This window comes from Leptonotus elevatus, chromosome 2 (assembly GCF_054856555.1).
Source record: "Leptonotus elevatus isolate MCC_2025b chromosome 2, RoL_Lele_1.0, whole genome shotgun sequence".
NCBI classification, from domain to species: domain Eukaryota; kingdom Metazoa; phylum Chordata; class Actinopteri; order Syngnathiformes; family Syngnathidae; genus Leptonotus; species Leptonotus elevatus.
In genome coordinates this window covers 25,070,634-25,094,635 of record NC_141240.1, presented here as the reverse complement: position 1 = coordinate 25,094,635, position 24,002 = coordinate 25,070,634, and the positions used below count along the sequence as shown (strand labels likewise).

The 24,002-nt window shown below is 39.1% G+C and overlaps 1 protein-coding gene across 3 annotated transcripts; it reads right to left on the bottom strand.

Annotated features, from left to right (window-relative positions):
• Nucleotides 1-233: 233 nt before the first annotated feature.
• On the bottom strand, nucleotides 234-21,117 carry slco4a1 (solute carrier organic anion transporter family, member 4A1). Of its 3 annotated transcripts, none has more exons than XM_086069658.1 (12): nucleotides 20,977-21,117; nucleotides 10,614-11,697; nucleotides 8,786-8,876; nucleotides 7,914-8,035; nucleotides 7,080-7,191; nucleotides 6,198-6,352; nucleotides 5,717-5,981; nucleotides 5,087-5,252; nucleotides 4,368-4,549; nucleotides 3,047-3,111; nucleotides 2,429-2,577; nucleotides 234-1,433 (listed from the first exon to the last, which is right to left on the bottom strand). In XM_086069658.1, the coding sequence occupies exons 2-12, from the start codon at nucleotides 11,434-11,436 to the stop codon at nucleotides 1,263-1,265; spliced, it is 2,301 nt and encodes a 766-aa protein (XP_085925784.1). In that variant the 5' UTR covers nucleotides 11,437-11,697; nucleotides 20,977-21,117; the 3' UTR covers nucleotides 234-1,262. The 3 variants fall into 3 exon arrangements, with proteins under 3 accessions (XP_085925784.1, XP_085925785.1, XP_085925786.1); XM_086069659.1 differs by lacking the exon at nucleotides 20,977-21,117 and adding an exon at nucleotides 15,908-16,238; XM_086069660.1 differs by lacking the exon at nucleotides 20,977-21,117 and adding an exon at nucleotides 14,495-14,715.
• Between the last annotated feature and the right edge of the window lie 2,885 nt (nucleotides 21,118-24,002).

Below are 24,002 nucleotides of genomic sequence, written 5' to 3'. Positions count from 1 at the left end.
GGAGGGCGTACTGACACCACTTCAATGACATTCTGAAATGTGGCTGTTACTTCATGCAAAAAAGTGCGCTCATATTTGTTAAGAAATTTCAGATTACTCTGCAAAAAGATAATCTGAATATTTTCAGTATGTACCTGCAATTATTTGCACAACAAAACATTTTGATGACTCTGCGGATAAACCTTAATTTCCTCCTGTTAAAATGAGAACACCCACAAAATAAACAAACACCCTTAGACGATTTATCTGAAGCTTTAATTATAAAACGCTTACATTTCTGAAACAGCGCATAAAAATATATTCAAATTCAGCTTTCTTAAAAAAAACATTGAGTACAAAAAAAAATCTGAAAAGCACAGCTAGCGTTAAGTACAACACTGGTAACATACAATAATAAGTTCATCCAGAATAACTATCTTTTGTCAACAACGAAAGCGGTATTCATTTGACATATAACAATGAATATGGAACAAAGTGTGGCAATACGACATCATCATGTTACAGCAACTTTGGCAAATGTGTCATCACATTTCTATTGCAGTTAAGAAACTGCACAAAGCTCCATTATAATTTTCAAAACATTTTGATTAAGTGCAGCTACTGTAGTCTCTTCAATCTGCTGAGCAGGGCAAATAAAGCAAATGATGAACTGACGAGACCAATGTCAAAAACTCTTACATCCACGAGCACAAATAAATAGAAATACAAATGTGCTTTTCTGTTTTTGATTGCATGTTTGACCCGCTGTGGTGACCAACCACTTTTGAAATGCTTTTTTAGTATGACTGAAAATGACCACAAAAAAAAAAAGATTTGGAAGACATTGAGCTTCAATGTCGAGTCATGGCTTTATTTGTGAGGAGCAATTAAGGAAAGTGTGGCTACAGTATCCTGTGGCACTGCGGCATAAATAAAAGGAGCAAAGATAGATAAGCCTTTCCTTCATTCACTGCAAATGCTTCATAACGTATGTCATGCAAACTAAACAGAAGTCTGCTAGACCCGAGTTACTTGAGCCTTCATGTCATCTTTCAAAGTCATTATGGTTCTTTCTCATGCACCTTTTAAAATTAGTTTTAATCTCAGCTACTTTAGATCTATTACACTTGATTTCCCTTTAATTTGTCACCCAGTGATGTATAAGTGTGGAACTGATTACGAAGAACAGAGAGATTTTGCTTGAGTGTTGGGGAAAAATAACCTCCCTATAGCTGAAGCTATCAAATAATCATTGGCCACTCCACAGCTGAAAGTGTCAGTTGTCAAAGTCTGGCATGCGTGTTGATGATGACACCGTCTTCAGGAAGGTCTTTCACAGGTAAGTCGCTCTTGTCGCAGGTTTCGTGGTCACTGCTTTCACGGCTGCTTTGAGGCGACTCTGAAGGAGGCTTGTACAAGATGCTGGCCAGCAAGAAGAAGATTATCCCCAAAACCTGAAAGCAACAAATACGAGCCAGGGAGTAGGTTTGAAGTCAAAGAAGCCACTTTTCCATCAAGCAGTCTACTTAAGTATATATAGCAGCGGTGATTTTTCATCAGTGCGACTAGGGTGTCTCAATAGAAGCACACACTGCTTAACCACGTTATGGCAAAAAATATGAATTTAAATATGGAGAAAAGACATAGATACATGCAATCATTTTTCATAATACATTTGGTTGGTGATATAAAAAAAAGGTCACAATATTGTAAAAAAAATGAGCTCATACTAAAAAAGAAGCACGACATTATGCTTTGTACATAGCAGCAATGCATATTAACAACCTACCATATATAATCACACTTAATATTTAGGCACTTACTTGCTAATGCACTCACACATTGAGTTCCTCCACAAATTGATTTGGTTCACAAGCATATTACGTTCCCCTTTATCTGACCAGTAGCGTAGATTTTAAACATAGAAGGGCTAAAACATGCCTTATGAAAATGAAACTGCACTAAAAAAACTAGCCACCAGAGGGTGCAAAAACTGCAGAAATGGAAATCAAACTGACATTAATAACAGATGTTCTGATTGATTTTGTACTTAATAAATTAAAAAAATAATTTGTAAAGTAAATGAGTAAAAAAAAAAAAGTAACAAACGTTATTGAGTTGCTGTTGTCTTGATTTTTGACATCTGTGTTGTTTCTAACAGTAACAAGTGGAAGAGAAAACTGACACATCAGACAGTAACCTGACAGACTTCACACAAGAGGCAGTGTCAGCTTGACTTTGGGCCACTTTTGTCATTGTTGATGTGATTGGCACCAGTGAATGTGAAATGTGATTACAGTAGCCAGCAAAAGCTCAACACTTGCCCAATCAAGACATTAGCCAGCTAAAATAAAAACAGCCTCAAAGTGTTCTAGTTCTCGTAATTTCACATGTAGTTGATACACAGAGAATCGAATAAAATTAGGAGATCTGACGTGCAAGTATTTACCTTATAAATGATGCCAGCAAGGAGCATGTATTGGCTCATGGCTGAGTTCTGATAGAGGTAACAAGAGCCCTGCTCACCACATTGATCTTGCCACAATAAGCAGGAAATGTCAATCAAAGAGCCAAATGCGATGGGTCCAGGAATACCACCTGTGAGCAAACAACAACTGACAGATTAGACAAGCATTTGAATGGTGAGAGTCAAATCAGGTAGCTGCAAGTAAGAGTTTAAAGCAAACACCACAGTCATTAAACCTTAAAAATGGCCGCTTCCCAATCCTTGAGCTGGTACACTGGTTTCTATTAAGGAGAATAGCAGCCATCGTTGTTATGGTTACGCCGGGTGACCACCTCTCATGTTGTGTTGTGCCATGTTCAGCACTGACATTGTAGTTAATTGCTGTGCTTTGGCATTGCATTCAGAATGTGCAATCATTGGATTCTAATGCTATTTTCACTTAACACAAGCAGGTTTACCACTGCTCATTTGTTGTAATGGTCTTGACTTAAAAGTTACACTTAGAGAACTGTAGGGAAGTCCAGTTACAACCCCCCCCCCCAAAAAAAAAAAAAGTTCTCTATGACTCTATTAAAGCAAAGTTGAAAGTATACATCTTACCAAATGTGCGCACCACAATCCACTGGATGCCGAGTCCAAATGATCTCTGACTGTCTGGCACACACCTAAAACAGAACAATACTAGTTATAAACATTACACACACACAAGTATGCAGTACAAGTCTACACCCTGGTACGTTACCACATTGTAAATATTTTGTAAATTCTAAACTCAGATCAAAACAGAACATTATGACTTGTCAAGGCAAAACCCATTCAACAGTTTACTTTAAGTGGAAGTCAACCGTAAACATTTCTTGACAATAATATGTGAGATGTGGCATCACTAGTTTATTGTATTGGTGGAATATGAGTTCCGCAGCTAAATTCTGCCGTTTTTATCCATCTCAGGGGTTGGCCATCTTGCCACTTGTTGTCGACTGAAGATGACATTAAGTTCCGGGTTTACATGGAGCCTTTTTAGTTTTTCCGATTCAAATCATTCCGAATGAAGGTCTGCGGTCACCTGTTTACATGTGACGTAACCCATTCCGATCTGAAGTTTACTTGCTCCTTTAATCAGATCAGCCCCGCGTCAGCCGTCAGATGTGCGGACATCCATCACGGGATTTAGGCTGGCAGAGGGAGACAGCACGGCGGGGCGATAGGACTCGCCCCCGGGTACCGGGGCCCGCCCGAGGTGTCCGAGGAGGCTCACTGGAGCGGGGCAGGCCATAACACCTCCAACCTCCCGCCCGGCTCCCGGGCTAGGGATGGAGCCCCCAGCCCAGGGGAGGGGGAAGGCACCACCATTTATATGTATGGAAACGCCGACGTCATGACGCATTTACGACAAGACAGAACATGCGCATACCGGACGCATCCTCGCCATTCCATTGAAGTTTTTACATGACGCTCAATGGGACTGACGAAAGGAATATACTGAATTAATGAATGAAATTCTATTCGGATTCAGCTTTTTCATTCCGATTGAGGTGTTTATACGGAGCATTTTCCTTCCATTTGGCCGTTCGGATTAATTCTAATTCGAATACATGGCTCCATGTAAACCCGGCTAATATTGCTGAGGGCTCAGGCAACGACCAATCACAGCTCATATATTTCTGAAGCTGCGCTGTGATTGGTTGTTACCTGAAACCTGAGCAACATTGATGTCATTTTCAGTCGACTGCAAGTGGCAAAATGGCCGCCCCCTGAGATGGATAAAAACAGCTGGATTTTGCAGCTTAATTCATATTCCACAACGCAATATTAACCAGAATACCATATTTTTACTAGTGGAGCTGCACAGAACATATTACAGTATTGTCAAATAAAAACATTTGGTGTTGAAAAAAAATGATACATTTGACAACCTCACCTGAGTGTGGCAGTGAGTGCTGGGATGCTGCAGAGGAAGGTGAAGAAGATGGTGATGAAGAAGAACGAGAGGAAGGCTGACATGTGGTGGCAGCTGCTGCCACACTTTCCTGCCATAGCGAATCCATGGTGGTCCAAGGAGGCATTTGCCGCCACCACCACACAGCTGCATCCAGAGTACACCTAGGTGCACGCCACGGGATGCAATGTCACACAACTGGCCTTCTTTTGATCATCTTCCCATATATTGCTTTTTCTTTTTGTACACTATCATCCAATTTTTATACTGCTTAACTTGTTTAGTGTAAGTTTAATGATGTCGTGTGATTTAAAAAAAATTTTTTTAATCAAGCACTCCAGAGCAGTGTTTTCCCAACCCATTATTGAGCCAAGGCACAGACATCAACAAAAATGTCCCAACAATGTAATGTACTGAAAAACACTTATTTCCACTTTTTTATTATTATTATTATATATATTTTTTTGGGATGTCTGTATTCAGTTTCAACCCCTAGGCCTAAACGTAAAAACAACAACAATTGGACATTTTCATATGAGAGCAACGATTGCTTTGTTCTAATTTTCAGAACAATTAATTCAAATGTGATCATTTCAAAGTGGTTAGGAATCAATGTTCCACCACCTCTTTAAGTAGGCTTGATGTTTTGAATGAAGCGTTGCAAAATACTAGACCGTCTTGTAAACTTAACGTGCAGTTACCTTTTTTCCTGTGGAATTCTCTGTGTGGTTGATGGCCGTACAGCCAGCATGGCAGGGGGAGTAATACATGATGTGATCAGCACCACAAACTGGGTTATACAGCTCCAGGTCACAGCCACAGCCTTCATTGCAGCCCACCGTCAAGCTCTCTGTTACAGACGAATTGCTGAAGGAATTTCCCAGCAGCCAGGATGGAACAGGAAGAAGAACCATTTTCAATATTTAGTCAGAAAACACAAGTACTCTGATTTTCTATGTTTAGTCAATGTTTATATTGCATTTTTCTGGAACTCAAAAAGATGGCATGAAAATAAATCCAAAATGACACACTTCACATCTGTTTTCAGTTGTAAAAAGTCTTATGTAGATTGTATCCTTATCATCTATTACATCATGATGGTATCAGAATTTCCCTTGACACATTTCCACTGAGATTTCCACAAGAATTCATACGAATGTAAAGTAATTTATGGGAATGCACCAGAAATTTGTACAGCTAATGTTATCTTTGAACAACACGCAACATTGAATCAAAGTGTTTGAAAAATACTCTAAACATCGAAACAAATATACCATACCATGAACTACCAAATACCCAACAGTTCCATAAACAAACAAGTGTGTGTTTACCGGTTTCCTGCACTGAGATGATTAGGTTGGTCATAGAGCTGTTTGAACCGGTCCGTCGGACTCTTGACAGCAGACTGGTATGGAGCGGTGATTCCGGCCAAGGGCACATTGGGGCAGTGGATGAGAAAGATGAAGATGGCGATCAGGCTAACTGCAGCGCAGAGCATACAGAAACGAATGATGCCTCGGCAGCGGAGGTTCAGTTTCTTTACGATATAGCCCCCCAGGAAAGTGCCCCCCCCTCCGGCGGGTACCACCATGTAGCCTGGAAAAACAAATAAAAAACTGAATCATCCAATAGTTCACATCCAAAGAACAAAGGATCATGCTAAGTTTTTATTTAGATTTCTCATCTGTCGGTCCCTTAAAAAACAGACCCCAAGGCCAGGCAAGGAATGACAGAAGGAACCCCCACCCCACCAGTCGGAGGTCTGAACCAAGAACCCAGAGAATTTATAATTTTAATTTGTTCATCACTCACCAAACCATGTGGCAGCTTCAGATGCACTGAGGCTGAACTGAGACTCTAAGAATTTCGGACCAAACGTAGATATGCCGGCAATGAGGGTCGCCTCCGTAGCACCAGCCAAGCACAAAAACAGGAAGGTGGGATTCTTCAGGAGGAGCAACACAGATCTGAAAAATAATTAATACATATAGTCGTGTATATATATATATATTTCCCCCCTTATATATGAAAACGGTATGTAATTATTTTTAAAAGAGTTTTTAGAAGAGTGCTGTGTTGCTTGATAAATGTGTGTGAACTGGATGGGAGATTAAGAACCAATGAATAAACTTCATTTTAATTAAATCCTGCTGCTCTAATCCCAACAGCTTTGAGCTATTCTTAGTACAGTTACATTACTTTGGTGCTACATTGAAAGAGCTGAAATGTTACATAATGTACCCTGCTTAAACACTGTGGATTATCTAAAATAATAATACACCTAAAAAAAATTAAATAATCTTGACAAATTCAAACTGTGTGCAATTTCTTCTGCAGGTATAACACATGTGATTATTACAAAACAATTGATACTTTTACGCTATTGAATGTAAATTGATACTTTTACGCTATTGAATGTAAAAAAAAAAAATCCACATATCAAAAAATCCACTAATATGCTGTCAAACATGTGCCGAAGCAAAAAGTGGTGCTACAATTATGACCCCCAATTGTTAAGGCCAGTTTAGCCCATCAGAAGCCAGAACAGGCTCAATTAGTAAAAATAAAAATAAAAAATTCAAATCAGCTATAGTGGGCCTCATTATGCGTAGCACAGAACTTGGCTAAAGTTAAAAAAAAAATCATATATTGATATGAACATTTCCAAAAACTGCACAGTAGAGCCACACTTACCGTGGCATGTCTTTGACTGATTTGCCAAAATGAGGGTCCGAAGCGGTGGTGTGACTGCCATCTTTGAGTTGGTGGGCCTCAGACACTCGCATGGCCTTATGCTCCTGAGAACCTGGAGGAGAACCAAGTCAGATTTGACCAAAGAAAGAAACAAATGCAATGATGTCACACAAGATAACCAAGCTGTAGCTCAAAATTTGATTATTTCAAAGAGTCATTTGAAAAGGCAAACAAAGTATTGAGTAATCCTCACAATTTCAAGTGTAACGCTATACACATGTAAACAACAATATGTATCGAAACTCAGACACAATCTGCTTCCTCCTCAGGTCATTGAATCGGTGGAGGCTGGTGTCTATGGATCTCACTCGGCTTCGTCTGTCCTTCCTTCCTTTCCTCAGTCTCTCCTTCGGTCTCTTGAGGTCTCCCTGATTTTTTTTTGGGGGGATTTGTTGGAATTTAGATGTTTCTGGGGTTGGGGAAGAATTCTGGTGGGTGGCCCGGTGGGTGGTGTCTGGTCGGTGCTGGATTTCACTTTCCTTTGTTTTCTTTGGTCCCCTCGGGTCTCCTGACGGCGGTGAACGGTATGGGATTTTTTCTAATAGGTTTTTGGTGAGCTAACAAATACACGCACGCACGCACGCACATACACATACTCACCCCACATACAAAAAATAAAAATAAAAAATAAATATATATATATATATTAAAAATAATAATAATAAAAAAAAGAGCAATGATGATGACATTTCCGAATGAACAATACTGAGCTCTTAAAAAAAAAAAAACAACTATATGTATGTGTATCCAGTTGTGAAAGTGCATTAGGAGTACCTGGCAGCTGTCTTGGGTAGGCCAGGATGGGAAACGCCACCAACAGAGCGGCTGCTCCTCCGAGTAGGAAGCCAATCCACCAAGCACCAACCCACAGAGGGTTCTCTGGAGTCATCTCTGTCCTGTCACGCACACGCGCGCGCGCGCGCACACACACACACACCCCCCCCCCCCCCCCCCACACACACACGCGCGCGCACGCGCACACATTACAGTAAGCATTATTTTAGAAATGATGGAGGTTTTGCGAGAGCCAAGATGCGAACCCCAAACTTCAGAAATAGTTCTCAATCTTTTTACGATGTACCACCTAATAAAAATTTATTTTCACTCCTAGTAGCACCATCATGATCAATTTCAAAATAGAGTAGCATTGTAGGCCTAAGTGCTCAACAAAAACGAAACAAAGGTTTTAAATCATGAAAATGATATTTAATACAGTATTATCGTAAGTCACTGTGATGATAGGCAGTTTAAACATTAACACTGCGCTTAATTGTAGGAAACAACCTGCACTTAAATCCTGTTGGCTAAAAAAAAGTTACACCAAAATAAATGTTACGTAACAGTTGTTAAAATTAAATGCATTGAACCCAAATGAAGTACACTTAGGCAGGGATCAAACTTAAAGAAATATTTCACAAAGTTCATCATGTTGCTTGCTTGCTGATCAAATTTGCACACAACAATGAAGTCTCCGATGGTGTAGTGGTTTATTCTTTCCTGCAGCTACGACACGGGTTCAGTTAGGTTCTGACAAAGTGAATGTGAGTGTTAAGTGTTGTTGGGTTCTAATGCTAATACTAATACTAATCAGTAAACTAATGTTTAATAATGTAACCCTCCCAATACGCACACATAAGCAGACTCACGTGAGGTGGATCTCTGTGTAAATGTTGAGGAAGTAACCCCCGAGCAGATATCCTGCTGCTGGACCCACAATGGCTGCAGTATAAAAGATCCCTGGGGATGGAAAGGGAAAGCATGGGTGTGTCACTTCAGGTACTTTCTCTGTTACTGGGCTTCTTTGTTCAAAAATGGATCAGGTCTCATAAAGGGAGGCCACATTATACTGTTTTGGTATCTGCATCACACAGCTGCAATTTTAATACAGTAACTGACAGTTACGTGATGATATGCAAGACAGACTACATGTGTTATTGATGATGGTTTTTACACATAATGAGACAACTCGTGCACTTTACTCCAACCTCTCAATGTAGAGGCTAAGGATGTATATTAAAACGTCATGATACAATAATTATTACGATATGAACCTCACCATACGATAATTATCACAATGTTGTGGGTAAGTGGCTAACACACAAGAAATATGGATACTACTAAATAATGTAATTAAAAATAGTTTATAAAAAATTGATTATTCAGAATATTTTATAAAAGATAAAAATTGTGTCATTGAGATTGAAATTTCAGACATAGCTAATGATTTTAATGATTTATTTTTATTTTTTATGTTGGCAGTAATTTGGCAAAAGAAAGATATGACATAAGAGGTTTGGCATATAAATGGATGAAAAGTTATTTGGATAATAGAGGTCAGTACTTACAGTTTAACAATATACAATCAAAACACTTGAAGATTACTCATGGAGTCCCCCAAGGGTCTGTGCTTGGCCCCAAATTATTTATATTGTATAAAAACAATATCTGTTGTGTCTCAAAAATATTCAAAAGTGTCTTATTCGCCGATGACACAACTCTCTACTGTTCAGGAGAGAACCTGAAGCAGCTTCTGACTAACGTGGAGAATGAATTATACATATTAAAAAACAGGTTTGACTCAAACAAATTATCATTAAACTTAAAGAAAACCAAGTTTATAGTTTTTTGTACTATACAAACCACACAACAGGTCAAAATTATGGTAAATTCAATTGAAATAGAAAGAGTGTATGAAAATAAATTTCTTGGAGTAGTTATTGATGAAAAATTATGTTGGAGGTCACGCATTATTTAGATTATGTCAAACGGAAAATGTCAACAATTATAGGGATACTCTCTAAAACTAAGGATGTCCTAAAAAAGAAATCATTATGATCATATCTGACTTTTTGTGTGGAAATCTGGGGAAACATAGCATATAAAACAAATACCGACCCGGGTTTCAAACGGCAAAAAAGAGCCATAAGAATTATAAATTGATCAAAATATACAGAGCCAACTCATTATCTATTTATTAAATCAAATACAATGAAATTCTATGACTTAGTTGAATTTAAAATAGCACAAATATATACATAGATCCACAGGGAGCCTCTCGAGAGGGACTAAGAGCCGCTTGGCTCCAGAGCCGCAGGTTGCAGACCCCCAGTAGTTCACAATGCTGTGTTTTACTGCAGCGGGTCAAAAGTAATGTTTTTTATGGACAGGTTGAAAAATATTTGCTAGTATGACTGAACATGAGCAATTGCATGTAATTGCATGTGAATCGTGTCAATTTGTGGAGGAATTCATACGTGTTCCCCTTCATCTGGCCATCAGCGTGGGTCTTAAACCTAGGTGGCCAAAACATGCTTAATTAAAATTAAATTGCACTAATAAACTAACCACCAGAGGGAATACAACCCCTCCTTTTTAACAGAAATGCTGCTTTTAATATCGCGACATGGTGTTGACAAGGCAAATTTAAACCCCCGTGATGTAAATCCTTTGAATTAATTCCAAGATGTAGCTCACCAGTGTAAACAGGGCCGTAGGTTGACTTGACGTTCTCATCCAGATACGTGACTCCCAGCGTGTAAAGGGGGGTAGCGCCCATTCCGTGGAGAAATTGTCCCAGCATGAACACAAATCGATAACCGGGCAATACCCCGCCCTCTTGGTCCTGGCAAAAGCTGGTCTGGTTGGCAGAGCACATTCGAGTTTGCTCGGACAGACTGACCTGGTAAGGTGGCGTGGTGAAGTGAGGCAAGGCAAAGACCAGAGAACCCACAGCCATGAGAAGCACCCCCCAACCGAGCCAGCGAGGCTTGTGGCCCGTCCCGCCAAAGTAGCTGACAAAGGCCAGGCAAATGCACGCCGCAATGTCGTAGGTGCTGGCGATGAGGCCCGCGTCGTAGCTTCGCAGGTCGAAGCGTCTCTCGATGGTTGTCACCACTGTGTTGATGAAGCCATTGATGATCATCCCCTGGAGGAAAGAGGCCACGCACAGGAAAAACAACACCCATCGGGGAGTGTTGAAGACTTGGATAGCTTTGGGTGTCAGAGCCCCCCAGCCGCATAGCTGATCTGAGTCTGTGGGGGTCGGATTTAATTTAATCTGTGACTCTGCGCTAAGGGTGGTTTGTGCACTATAGATCTGTCCCGGAAAGGTGGAAGCTCCAGTGAGAATGCGGGGCTGAACGGGACCATCAGTGCATCTGGGTCCCGAGTCTGTGAGGCTGTCTATGTGAGGGTCCACAGGGCTGGGGGTGTCCAGAGAGGGACCCCTGCTCAGAGGGAGGCCATGAAGGTCAAGGAGCTCCTGCCTGGAGCTAAAGGAGGCATCAGCATTGAGCATCGAGGGTCTTGGGCTTCAGATGGGGGCAAGAAAAGGGGAAACTACTTGGACAGGGCAATATACGCTACTTGTGAAAAAACTTTAGCCAGGAGAAAATATGAAGCAGGCCAAGTTGAAATGTTCCAGTGTCCTAATCTAGCTGGTTTCTGCAATTAAAATTACTTGCTTCTTGTGTACTGTATTCCATGCAACAACACTGCTGAGTGCTTCTTAAGGCTGTTGTACTTTATAAAGCAACACGACTGGTTGACTCATGGCATCCTGTAGAGAGAAGACAATAGATGATTTAAAATATAACCAGAGCTGTATATCCGTACAGTTAATTTTCATTGATTCTGTGAAAAAAAGTCTGCTTGTCCACCAAGAAATGACTTGGCTTGGGAAATAATTTTGGCAATGTCAGTTGCAGCGCAAAGTATGGAGTATCCCACTGCACAGTAACGGGATAGGAAAACATTAGCACGTGTTCATTTTTTGTACCCTCAAACGCTGATGTGACGACATGCCTTGTTGACCAATGAGCCATTCTTTCAAAGCCTGCTGGCCAATTTGTAGTAGTACCTCATAGAAACCTGCGCCTGGCAGCCAGCCTTAGTTAACACTTGGGGAAAACCTGCATCTAATGCTGTTAATTGCAGGATAATAATTATTTAAAATGTTGCAAAAACAACTTCCATTTTCACTTTTCTAAATCGGTATCACCATCATTCATACCAAAAATAAGTCATTGAGAGGAATGAAAACACTTATAAATATAAATAAAACACATCAAAAGTGAGTCATGTAGAACAAATCATGTGACTCTTTATTCATTATTAACTCATTCACTGCCACTGACGGCTATAGACGTAAAAATTTCATTCAAACTATTTCTATTAGTTTCAAAACATTTTCCACTTCACAAGAGTATGAAAACATACAAAAAAAATATTGTACATTTAGAACAAATATAAAATGTGATTAGTCATGAGTTAACTATTGAAGTCATGCGATTAATTACAATTAAAAAATGTAATCGTCCGACGCCTCTAATTTAATATTTTCTTTTTTGTTTAATTACTTAATTATTTAAACTCAAGATTAATCACAAATTTTATATATGTTCTAAATGTATAATAAAATGTTTTCTAGGTTTTCATACTCTTGTTAACAAAAGTGGAAAAAAATGTTAAACTAATAGAAATTGTTCAAATGAATTTTTGATGTCTATAGCCGTCAATGGCAGTGAATGAGTTAAACATAGCAATCACAGGAAAGGTTTGTAGAACACCCATCAAGTTGACAAAAGAGACTTTAACATGCGTTGACAGTCCTTTAGTGACAGTTGTGTGTATGGACGGGACTCCTTTTTCTGTTGTTGTTGTTTGGGCCTGCCATCCTGTCATGAAAAAGGCGCAATGCAAAAGGAAAATACTCTTCCGATGAAAACACAGCTGGTATGTGAAGGAATATGAACATCTGTTGTATTCAATACCTATGTAAGAAAAATGTATAAAAATATGAGTAACTGTTTAGCTAGTCATTTTGAGGGGAACTTTTGCTTTGACACGAAAATGTTATAAATAAATAAATAAATAATGTTGTCTTCTCACGTTATTTTCTCCTAGAAAGGTGTACACCAGTATGTACAATATTTGGAGTCTACCGGTCCATCACCGGTCCATCACATTCACACCATCACCATGCAGTGGGAACTAAACGCAAGCTGCTTGCATGGTGAGTAAGCCACGACACCGTCAGCGATGGCAAGATAAATATGTTAATAACTCATAGGACACGTAAGAGTCATAGCTATGCATGCTTGGATATTTTAAGTGTCCTCAAAAACCCAGCTACAAAATATTAGGAATTACTGCACCCTACAGTCCAACATGTCACAGTCAACAGGTCTGGAAAAAAGTCTGTTGAAGAAATCAGTGGAAAAGATGAAAGTGAAACAACTTCTTGCAGTGGAGTGCTGAGGCAGCACATCAGGACACGCCCAGTGGGAGTGCCTGACTCGCTCTGATGCTACATAATCCTCCTGCAAGATGCTCACGAGGGCCACTATACATTCACCCATCCATTTTCTGTGCTGCTTATCCTCACTAGGGTCGCAGGTGAGCTGGATCCTATTCCAGATGGCTTGGGGTAGGCAACTTTGGTCCTCGAGAGCCACGCTCCTGCACGTTTTAGATGTCTTCTTCCTCCAACACAGGTGATTTAAATGATCGGCATCAGCATGAGCTCTGGAGAAGCCCGATAACGATCCTCGCCTGTGTTGGAGGATGGAGACATCTAAACGGTTGCCTACCGCTGATAAGCCAATAAGTCATAGGACACATACATACATGGACAACCATTCACACCGTCACTGAGTGGTGAACGGAACCCACGCTGGCTGCACCCAAGTCAGGCAATGGTACCAATACAGCATCAGTGACTACAACAGAAACATTCACACCGTTTTCCTTTGTTAAATTCTGATATCCGCCTTTTCATTTGTGATATCAAAGTGAGATAACAGCAAGTTTTTCTTCACAGCAGTAACCTTTGCTTTTGTCTCCTCAGGAGGGTCTTTCCTCCCCTGTGGGAAACAAAGGCCAGGAATGAGGTTTTAGGTTATGCTTCTCAGAAGCAGCCAATTCAGTTGAGTTGTTAGCTCTCCGTTCACACTGTAGGTGGGAGCATTCACATTGGAGTTCACATTGTTTTTTAAAAACGCACTGTTGCGACCCCAAATGGGAAGAGCTGAAGACTCAAAGTGGAACCTCTGGTTTTTGTGTCCAGTATTTTCATTTGATTGCTTCATCCTCGTTGTCAGCGGCCGCATTTAGCTTCTCAAAAGTCTGAGTGCCCCACCCCCAAAAAAGTTTCAAGGCAGAGTTGCAGGCATCTGTAAAAGTCAACACGTTGCTTTATCAAACCATCCAGTTCCACACCGCTTATCCAGATGAGAGTCCATGGTTGAGCTGGAGTCCATCCAATAAGACAGAATTTAAAAGACAACATCCTATAGTAGACTGGTTGCCAGTCATGCACAGGACATTTAGAGAGACAAACAAGCATTCATACTCACATTCAAACTGTCTCTGAGTTGGAACTGAAGTGAAGTGAACCATAACAATAAAGTTGCTTTTCTATGTGAATTAAACTGAGCATCGGGTTTATTTATGTTCCCAATGCCTGCAATATTTTTTTCGTGGCGCATGAGCTAGCAACGTAGGTGGTATGTCTTGACTATTTGGACATTTTGAAACACATGCACAAAAGTCAGACAAGTGACGCATCATGAGCCAGAATACATCACAAAGCCAAGCAGGCTGTCCTTCGTCTTGGAAAGCTTCGGTTTCATCAGTTGCTCAACCACAAATTCAACTCTCAATAATCTCTTCTACATTGCTTGCTATGACACTATAACCTCTGATTTTAATAACTACTGTATCAGATCAATATGGAGAAACTGGAGTCAATCAAAGCAAAGTCACCAAAATAACACTTCTCTTCCACTTCATAAAAGAATGCATGATTGTACATTTTTAGACAGCAGTGTTACGGGAACTTGTGGATAGTTATGAAACAGTTTCATGGAAAGTATACCCAAGATAGATATTACATTGCATAGATTGTAGAAAGGTGTCAGATTGAAACATTCTGTACAGATCTAGAAATGTTCATTTTGTGCCGTGTGTGTGTGTGTGCGTGCGTGTGCACTGCAGAAATAACGGTGACTTCCCTTTAGTGTTGCACATTATACTGCACATCACGTGAGTCAGTACTAACAGTCGCTAAGCATGGCTTAATTAAGAAATCTTACCCAAAAGTTTCTTAATGCAAAGTCAAAAAAAAGAAAAGAAAAAAAAAGCAGAATTATCTCACTACTTGTCATTTTTAAAACCTGCCTTAATAGCCATTTATATTCCTTAGCTTTTAACACAGCTTGAGATTCTGCCCTTGCTGTGGTCTTATTTTTATTGTTTTCACCTTTTTTTATTGATTCTTCATTTGTATTTTTGCATTTATGAATAGCTTTGTTTCAGTTGTGTTTTGATTCATTTTCTACTTTACTTTCACTTATGAACAGCTTTGTTTCAATTGCGTTTTGAGTCATTTTCTACTTTACTTTCTACAACATGTTTGTGTTCTTTGCTCTTTAATCAGATAAAGGTGTTCTTGTGCTTCCTGTTCTTTCACAAACACGTCAAAGACCCATGGGTACAGCCCATTCCGCATCCTGTTGCCCTCATGAGGGTCATGGAAACCTTGTACCTCCAAAATGGTCACTTTCATTAAACCCCAAAATGGTTGTTTAACGATTAACATTGCATCATCAAAGAGCATTTTCAACACTTGATTGGTCAATAAAAAGAAAAAAAAGACACCTACGTGTGTGGAGTGACCAAAAGTAGATATTTTTGAAAAAAATATAACATTTGCCAAATTGTGACTTATGAGGTTTCAGCCAGCAATATAAATCGCATCGTGTTCTTACCAAGCTGTGATCATGTGGTTCCCTTTTGTAAAACTCCCTCACAACAACGTTTTGACTCTACGCTATGCTTCCTGTGATGGCCGCTGCACATTTTCCATCTCAGTCTTGGTGTACACAGGATGGAGTAATTAAATCCGTCGCTTTCAACAATCTGTACTAACAGGCGATGCACTACTGCGGTTTCATCGTCACGTCTGCAACTGCTAATGATTTCAGTCAATATGGCGCCTCCCTTACATTGATTGATTATTGTGTCGCAAATGCAATATTACCGTGTTTTGCCTCGTGCTTGACCCTTCTACTTAGCTTATATACACCCACTCCACTTTACTCTTTCATGTCTACGGTGAAACAATTTGTGTTTGGTCTTTGTTGCATTAATGTTGTTCTTGGGTTTGGCATAGAGTACCGGTACTCAAATGGAGATGGAATGGACGGTCAAGAATAGAATAATGTGCTTTGTCATGCCCCCAAAACTCGTCTGATAGCCTACTATGAACTAATGAAAGTGCTTACTAGTAGCCTACATTTGGTGTATGGATATTGCTCCTCTCCGATATGTGTTTTTTTTTTATTAAAAAAAAATGGATGTGTCCATGTAATCAACAACATTCTTCATTTTTCTCTGGAGAGCTCAGTATTGTTCATTCGGTAATTTTACCGATTCGACATGTCATGATCATTGCTCTCTCTTTTATTTTTTTTTATTTTGTATGTGCGTGAATATGTGCATGTGTGCGTGTGAGTGTGTACTCATTAGTTCACCTAAAACCTATTAAAAATCCCATATCGTTCACCTAAACTAAATACCTCAGAATCCAGCTAGAGTCGTGAGGTTGTCAGGAGACCCGAGGAAGGATCAAAGAAAAGAAAGGAAAGTGAAATCCAGCACCGACCAGACATTACCTACTACCCACCGGGTTACCAACCAGTCTTTCACCAACCCCAACAACATTATTCTAATTACAATTTATAGGAAGGTACTAATTAGGGATGTTCAATACCACTTTTTTTCAGAACGATAACAATACGAGTACTCAACTCTTGAGTAGTCACCGATACCTAGTACCGAGACCACTAGTACTTTTGTTACATGAAATTTCCCCCCCTAAAAACAATGGAAGATAATTGTAAAGAAAGATGTAAATGTCCCAATATAGCATTTTCCTTAAAATTGCATGAAATTAATGAAAATTTTCTATTCTACTAATTTCTTATTTTTGGTTCCTGATTGTAAAACGGACAGTATCTGCTGCCATCACGAGTACCGATTATGAAATAAAATCTGATATCGCCCATCCCTAGTACTAATGAGTAGTTCCAAATACAGTTGCACGGGATATTGGTACCAGTACCGTACCTTGATGTTTTGGCATCTAAAACGGCTCGGTCTAATTTTTTTTTAGCACCGGTACTAAAAAATGTATACGAGACAGCAAGCCAACTTTCAAAGGCAGGTACACATGCACGCATGGCCACCTGTCTACCGATATGCGGAAAACGCCTTAAGCGGCACGCCTCTTTAAGCTTGTTTGTGAGAGGGCTCAGGAAGATGGCTTCACGCACTGAACAATAAAGCGCTCGCTGGCCGTCCATTCCTCGTCGAAAAGTATGACGCGCAAAGTGTCATATGGATTTTTTTCTTACATGGCCGACAGCCACGGCAAGCCAACCAACATGGCGTTTTGGAACAAGAGCAAAAGAAAACGCAACAATCACTCCTGGCCTTGCAGTGGACTCAAGGTGCGTTCAATGAACAGGCACACAGTAAGAAATCACAGGTATGCATAGAAAAAGCCCAGATGACTGACAGAGCGACAGGTTGTGACGCATTTTTGACACATCCCTTAAAAAAATAAGTCGAGTGTGAGTTATTTTGTTCCCAGTTTGTAGTATTCGATGACGCATTCGACCAATTGGGAGGGACAAGAGCAGAGACATGCACGCACACTCAAGCAACGTTACATTGAGTCATGGGAGTGCCACTATTTCAAACGGATGACATCAAATACAGTCCAATACAAAAATATGACATGCAATGTGAAAGCTCATACAGTATATACAAAAATATATGCAGTATTTACATAAATTAACATGTATATATCCTAATATTTTGAATTACCGGTCATAAAAAATAAAAATAATTTTGCTGCTTTTGCTGATGTTTTAGATTTTTGTCGCGGTACCGTTTCAGCACCGGTATCGAGGTATTTCATGCAGGTATAGTACCGAAGTCAGAATTTTGGTATCGTGACAACATTCGTTCCAAACCATTTGTATTAGCTATCTAAATAAAGACGAGCTGAGAATGTCACTCATTGAGAAACAACATTCAAGGCATCGGTTCAGCAATTCACTAAACTGTCAACAACAAAAACAGATTCTTCTTCCACTTAATCTGTAAAAGCTGCCGAGTAATAAGTAATCCTCTCTGACCCTCTGCGCACATACGATTACTAGTCAGATGTTACGCAATCATACACTGAGCTCAGAGCAGCCCAGAGTATTTCAGGACTTTTTTTTTTTAACATAAATAACATTTTTAATCCAAAAAACAATAAATAAACAAAATCAGGATCTTATTGTTTTGATGTTTCACTCGAGTAAGTGTTTTACTGCTTTTATGAGACTGTCTTAATATCGAGTATCAACTTACAAATTGCTTTCAACACAACAAAGTGGGAGTGTATTGTGAACATCGCACCATGCTTGTCCCATCAGTTACAACTCAGATACTAGCTTTGAAGGCAGCATATTGTTGCGATGCCTTTACGGCTCTATTCCACATTAGTGTGGTTTATATTGGACATTAACAGGCCACTGTTAAAGGGGCTTAGGGTCAACTCACCCATTGGCGCACAATGCTTGGGGCAGTGTTCTCCTGCTTTGGCCTCATGTGTTTCTTCTGTAAACTAGGTCACACAATCTCATTCAAATTAAACTGCATTAGTTCTGCATTGTGATTATTGCTACAGCAACAGAACAAATTATGAAATGACTATACTATCATAAAACAAATGTAATGTTCGACAGTATTTTATATTTGTTCAATTGATATCTTCTGGTTGGAAATTAAATTTAAGAAGTTGTATTAGGGATATGGGAAATTATTAATATTGCAATATTTTGCACCATTCTAGAGTGTGCAATCCATTGACTCATCTGTTTACAATCATGACACCTTGGATTACGTCATCATTATGATTTTCAAATTACATTGCTAAGACATTTCTTTGCAGTGGTTCTAAAACTGTTCTACAGCTAGCACCAACTACAAAAATATATACTAAGCTCTCCCACTAACAGTATAATGACCGACATTAAAATACTATAGCATGGTAGGTTAAAGTGTTCATCCAGTATGAGACAGAGGTTAACTTCCCTTCAAGTATATTTAGGTTACTGTAACATTCTGCAGTTTGAACATCCCTGCACCTAAATAAATAAATAAATATATATATATATATATATTTTTTTTTTTTAATAGAAGCTCACGATACTGTGCAAAAAAAACCTCACGATACTGTTAAAAAATGGAGGGGAAGCACAATGTTGTGTTTTGTGCTTTTGGCATGTCATCTCACATGTCATTAGCAGGTGCTACTATTGGCTCAGCGGCGTTAAGTATCATGGTCTATGTAGATCACAATGCTGTGTTCGACTGAAGGAAATTTAAAAATATATATTTTTTGACAGAGATGTTGAAAAATATTTGCTGGTATGACTGGTTTATGGGAGTGATAATCACTGTAGTGGCCAACACATTCCTAATTAAAACTAAACTGCTCTAATTAACTGACCACCAGAGGGCGCTAGAACTGCACAAATGGAATAAAACCTCACCTTTTTAACAGATGTACTTTTAATATCGTGGCATGACAAGGATATTGTGTCAATTTTAATATTGCAAGTTTGCAACATTGCAATGCTGCCATTATCGTTACATCCATAAAAAAAAAGATAAATTATATTTTAAAACTACTTGATAATTATTTAATTAAAACGTGTTGCACTTGAGTGTAATAAAATATATCTACATAAAAAAAATGTTTTTTAAACAAACAGTTCTGAAACACTAAATGCAAAATTAAACTGCATAGTTGAACTGTACTTTAACAGTGATTCTTTCACATATCACTAGAGGGAGCCCATACTTTTATAACAACTGTTCATAACTGTATACCTATCCTTCTTCTTGTCCTTCCTGTTGACGGCTGATCCCATCATTAATGTTATGTTAGTTCACAGAACACAAAGGATCACTTTGATGTGCTCATACACAGGTTGTCGTGGGCCAACATTTGGACTAGACCCCCCATTTCTTCTTAAATATGTCCCTGTTTTGCACAATTGCATGCGTCCAACGTTGTGTGAACAGTTTAGGAAAAGCTCTTTCATGTTTCCCAGCACACAAAGCAAGACGATGATCCATCATAAGCACGCTTGAATGAGTTTGTTGTGGGCAAATTCAAATTATTACACACATTTTGGATCAACTACAACAGATATTGTGATATCTATCACGTCAGTACCTGGTATCCACCCATCCATCCATATAATCATGAATACAATATGTTTGCGCTCAGGTGAAATGAACAATCATCTTAAGATTCGCCATTTTGAACAGAAACTATGTGCATTTATGAAACGAATGCAATAAACATATTATCTGGGTCTGGGTCTTGGTGCACCCCTCACACCCCTGCAAGGAGGGAACCACCCTCACGTATGCAGCCGTGAAGTGACAAAGGTAGCATATCGTGCAAAAACACGCGGAAGTAATGACTTTTCTGCGTCGATGGTCAGCGACGTGACAGCTAAACGAACGGCGTTATAATTCATATCTTGCTAGTTGCTAGAGGGAGCGAATCACGTGAACAATACGATGTTGCATGAATTGCCGATGTGATTATGAATATAGCTAGGGTTCATTTTGCGAGGCAGAGCAAGTCACTGGATTACAAAACACACTACAAAGCATCAGCACCTTATAGTGCATGCAACGCCACCTTATTTATTTATTTATTTTTAATTATTTTTTTATGTTATATTTAACGAACGTGGCTTACCTTGAAACGTGCATATACACCCTCTCTCGTCTCACCACGTCTGGTTTCTTGAGATAAATGTGACGGTACAGGTGGCGCATGCTGACAATCGCAGCTAGGGACGTCTCGAAGCACGTTGCCGGCTGCCGCCTTGTGAAAGTGTCAATATGGCGGGCGGATACTATAGTGACACAGCTAGTGACATCAACCGTGAAACTGCAAAAGGGCAGCACTACTGTGCTGTACGTGTTATGGTTATGTTTAAATAATAAATGTAAGTAATGTAAATAATAATGCCTACGTTTAAATAATGCGCCTGAGTCAGTCGAGTAAAATGAAATAAAGCCACGAATACAATTTAAATGTATTAGATGTACCTCTCCACCTCTAAGGTCCAACAAAATATAATCCAATTCGACCTCTATTATTTGTTCTCGCTTCTAACAAAACAGTAAATAATAGAAATATAAATAAAACGTTCCAGAGTTAAACATAAACGCCATAAATAATATTTAATAGCCATTAAGCCTTTCTTTCTTTGAATACATTTGTAGTCCAATTTAAAACTGAGGAAGCCTGAATTTTTATCTAAAACATAGGCAACACCAGTTACAACAGTGCAGAAGAAGCCTTTTTCAACAGCTGCAATAGTAAATAAATACTGTAAATTATGTTGATTTATATTGTGAAGTAGGTAGACTAGCATTACTTAGATACTTTCAGCCTAAAAACGTAAAAGAAAACAGCCTACTGTAAATGTTTTATTTTCAAACAGTTACACGCAGTGGAAGTAATTTTCTGTTAGCTGTTGTATGAACTTTTTACCAGTAGAGGGTGCCAACAGACTGTATAACAATAATGTATTTGGGCCCGTAGGGTAATATTAAAACAAAACAGTCTTTTATGATGACGAAACACTTTATTTTTCACAAAAGTGTGAACAGAAGGTAACTTCAGGAAAAGGTCAACACACGTATTGAATATTGTACATAACCGAGACTACAATTTTTCAATTTCTTGTTCCTTTTAATGTCTGGTGCCACTAAAAGTCCAAGTGACTGACACAAAAAGAAAACGTATAATGCCTTAAAGCACTTTTTTGGGGAGTGCGGGTAGGGGGGAAATCTGCAGTACAATACCATAGCTATTTACTGTATGTAAGAACTTATGAAGTGGTTTTTGGTCATTATCAAGACAACCTTTAGAAGTCTTAGGTCCAGTTAATTAAAACTTAGGGTTGCAATTTTTTAATTTGACTAAACCAAGGTTTAGTGTTTTGTTTCCTAAGAAGGCCTGTGAATTACATGACGACAAAAAACATGCCATGTAAAAGTGAAGAATTTCTCACAGCTGAATGATGTCATGTTCCACAAAGACTTGGTATACTACTAATAGATTCCCCCAGTCTGGAGATGCAGACATCTATCACTTTTTATAGGGCCATTACTGTGTAGAGTGAGTTATGCAACATGAAATGAAATGATATTTTGATTAATGATGTGTTGTATGTAGACATGATCATGTCTGATGCATGCCTAACATCACTCTCAAAAGTTCTTTTTTTTTTTTTTTTGCTTCATATGAAACACAAGAGGGCACTCTGCTCTATATAGTGAGACCTCGAAAACAGAGAGCTCCCACATACAGGTACTGTAGATTTTCGTTTGTTTCTTTTAATTAATTGTCTGTGATCAGTGACCACGAGCCATGTACTTAATGTTTTTCCAATGTTAAATTATGTAATTGACGTGCCTGCCAACCTATCAAGTAGGAAATTACATAACCAAGTCAACATTTTGAGCCCTTCCTATTTTCTAAATTGTGTCTGTGAGCAAGCAGTTCTGAATATTTCTGGAATGTGACTTAAGCAAGAAAGTTAATTTATATTACAGGGCTCAACAATTAGCTCCGCCCCCTAGTCATGATGGTTACGATTCACCATACTCGTCATTGGCCCTGCAGCAGAGGGGCGTGGTGCCAGAAATTACTAATTTCCAAGAGACAATAATTCCCCCTCAAAATATACTAATTAATTTGACTTTTTTATGTAATTACTCCATTTTCTTGTCTTGACAATTTACTTTACTTGACTGGAATGTGTGACATATGAAAAGAAAACACTTCCTGGCAGCCTTAAAGCTATTCTCAAAAGGCTCTTGTGCAATAATAACGTGACAAAATTATTCAACAGATTCCGAAAAGACAAGTCTTCACTGATATACAGTAAATTTGTTTGTGGTTTCTGCGCATGTCCTCCATACGTCAATGTGTTAGTGTAGTTGCCGTAGTTGGCGAACAAACATGGCCGACCTTCTGCGCATGTGCGCCTCAGATCGTGTTATTGCATTTCTTAACAATAAAATGTTTATGTAGTTTATGTATGTCTCCCAGTCTTATTAGTGCAAATGTGTTCCATACACGGATGCATTTCCGCCGCCTTTGCGAGTGGCAACGCGATGCCTCCACTTCTTGCGATGCCGAGCAAGCAGCTTTGTTAGAACATTCATATTATGCTATTATCTTCTCTTGAAATAAATGCTTCCAGGGCCGTAAAATGCTGGGGTTTCAATGACTCGATGTTTTTGATCATTTAAAGGGATACTTGACTCAATGAGCCATTTTCAGCAGTATAAAGTTAATATTTTGTCAATAATTACTTTGATAACGTCATTTTTTTTCATGTACAATTAACTTGCTGTCGACTAAAGATGACATCACCTGTGCTGAGGAAATAGGTAACGACCAACAGGGCTAGATTGGTCATCTGGCATGTAGGGCATATGCTCGTTGGGCCGGCCTTTTTTGGGGCCGATGCAGTGCTTTTTAATTAATTAGCCCACAATTTAGATGGACCAGTCCGTTAATCCATTTTGAATATACATAGCAAACTGAAACATCATCAATAAATATCAGTGGCATAACTACATGTCAGGCAAGAGTCGGACCTAAGTCAAAATGCGAGGGACGATTTTTTTTTTGTGCCAGTCCAGCCCAGACGACCAATCACGGCTCACCTGTTTTCTGGGTTTGGTCAGCAAACTGAACCG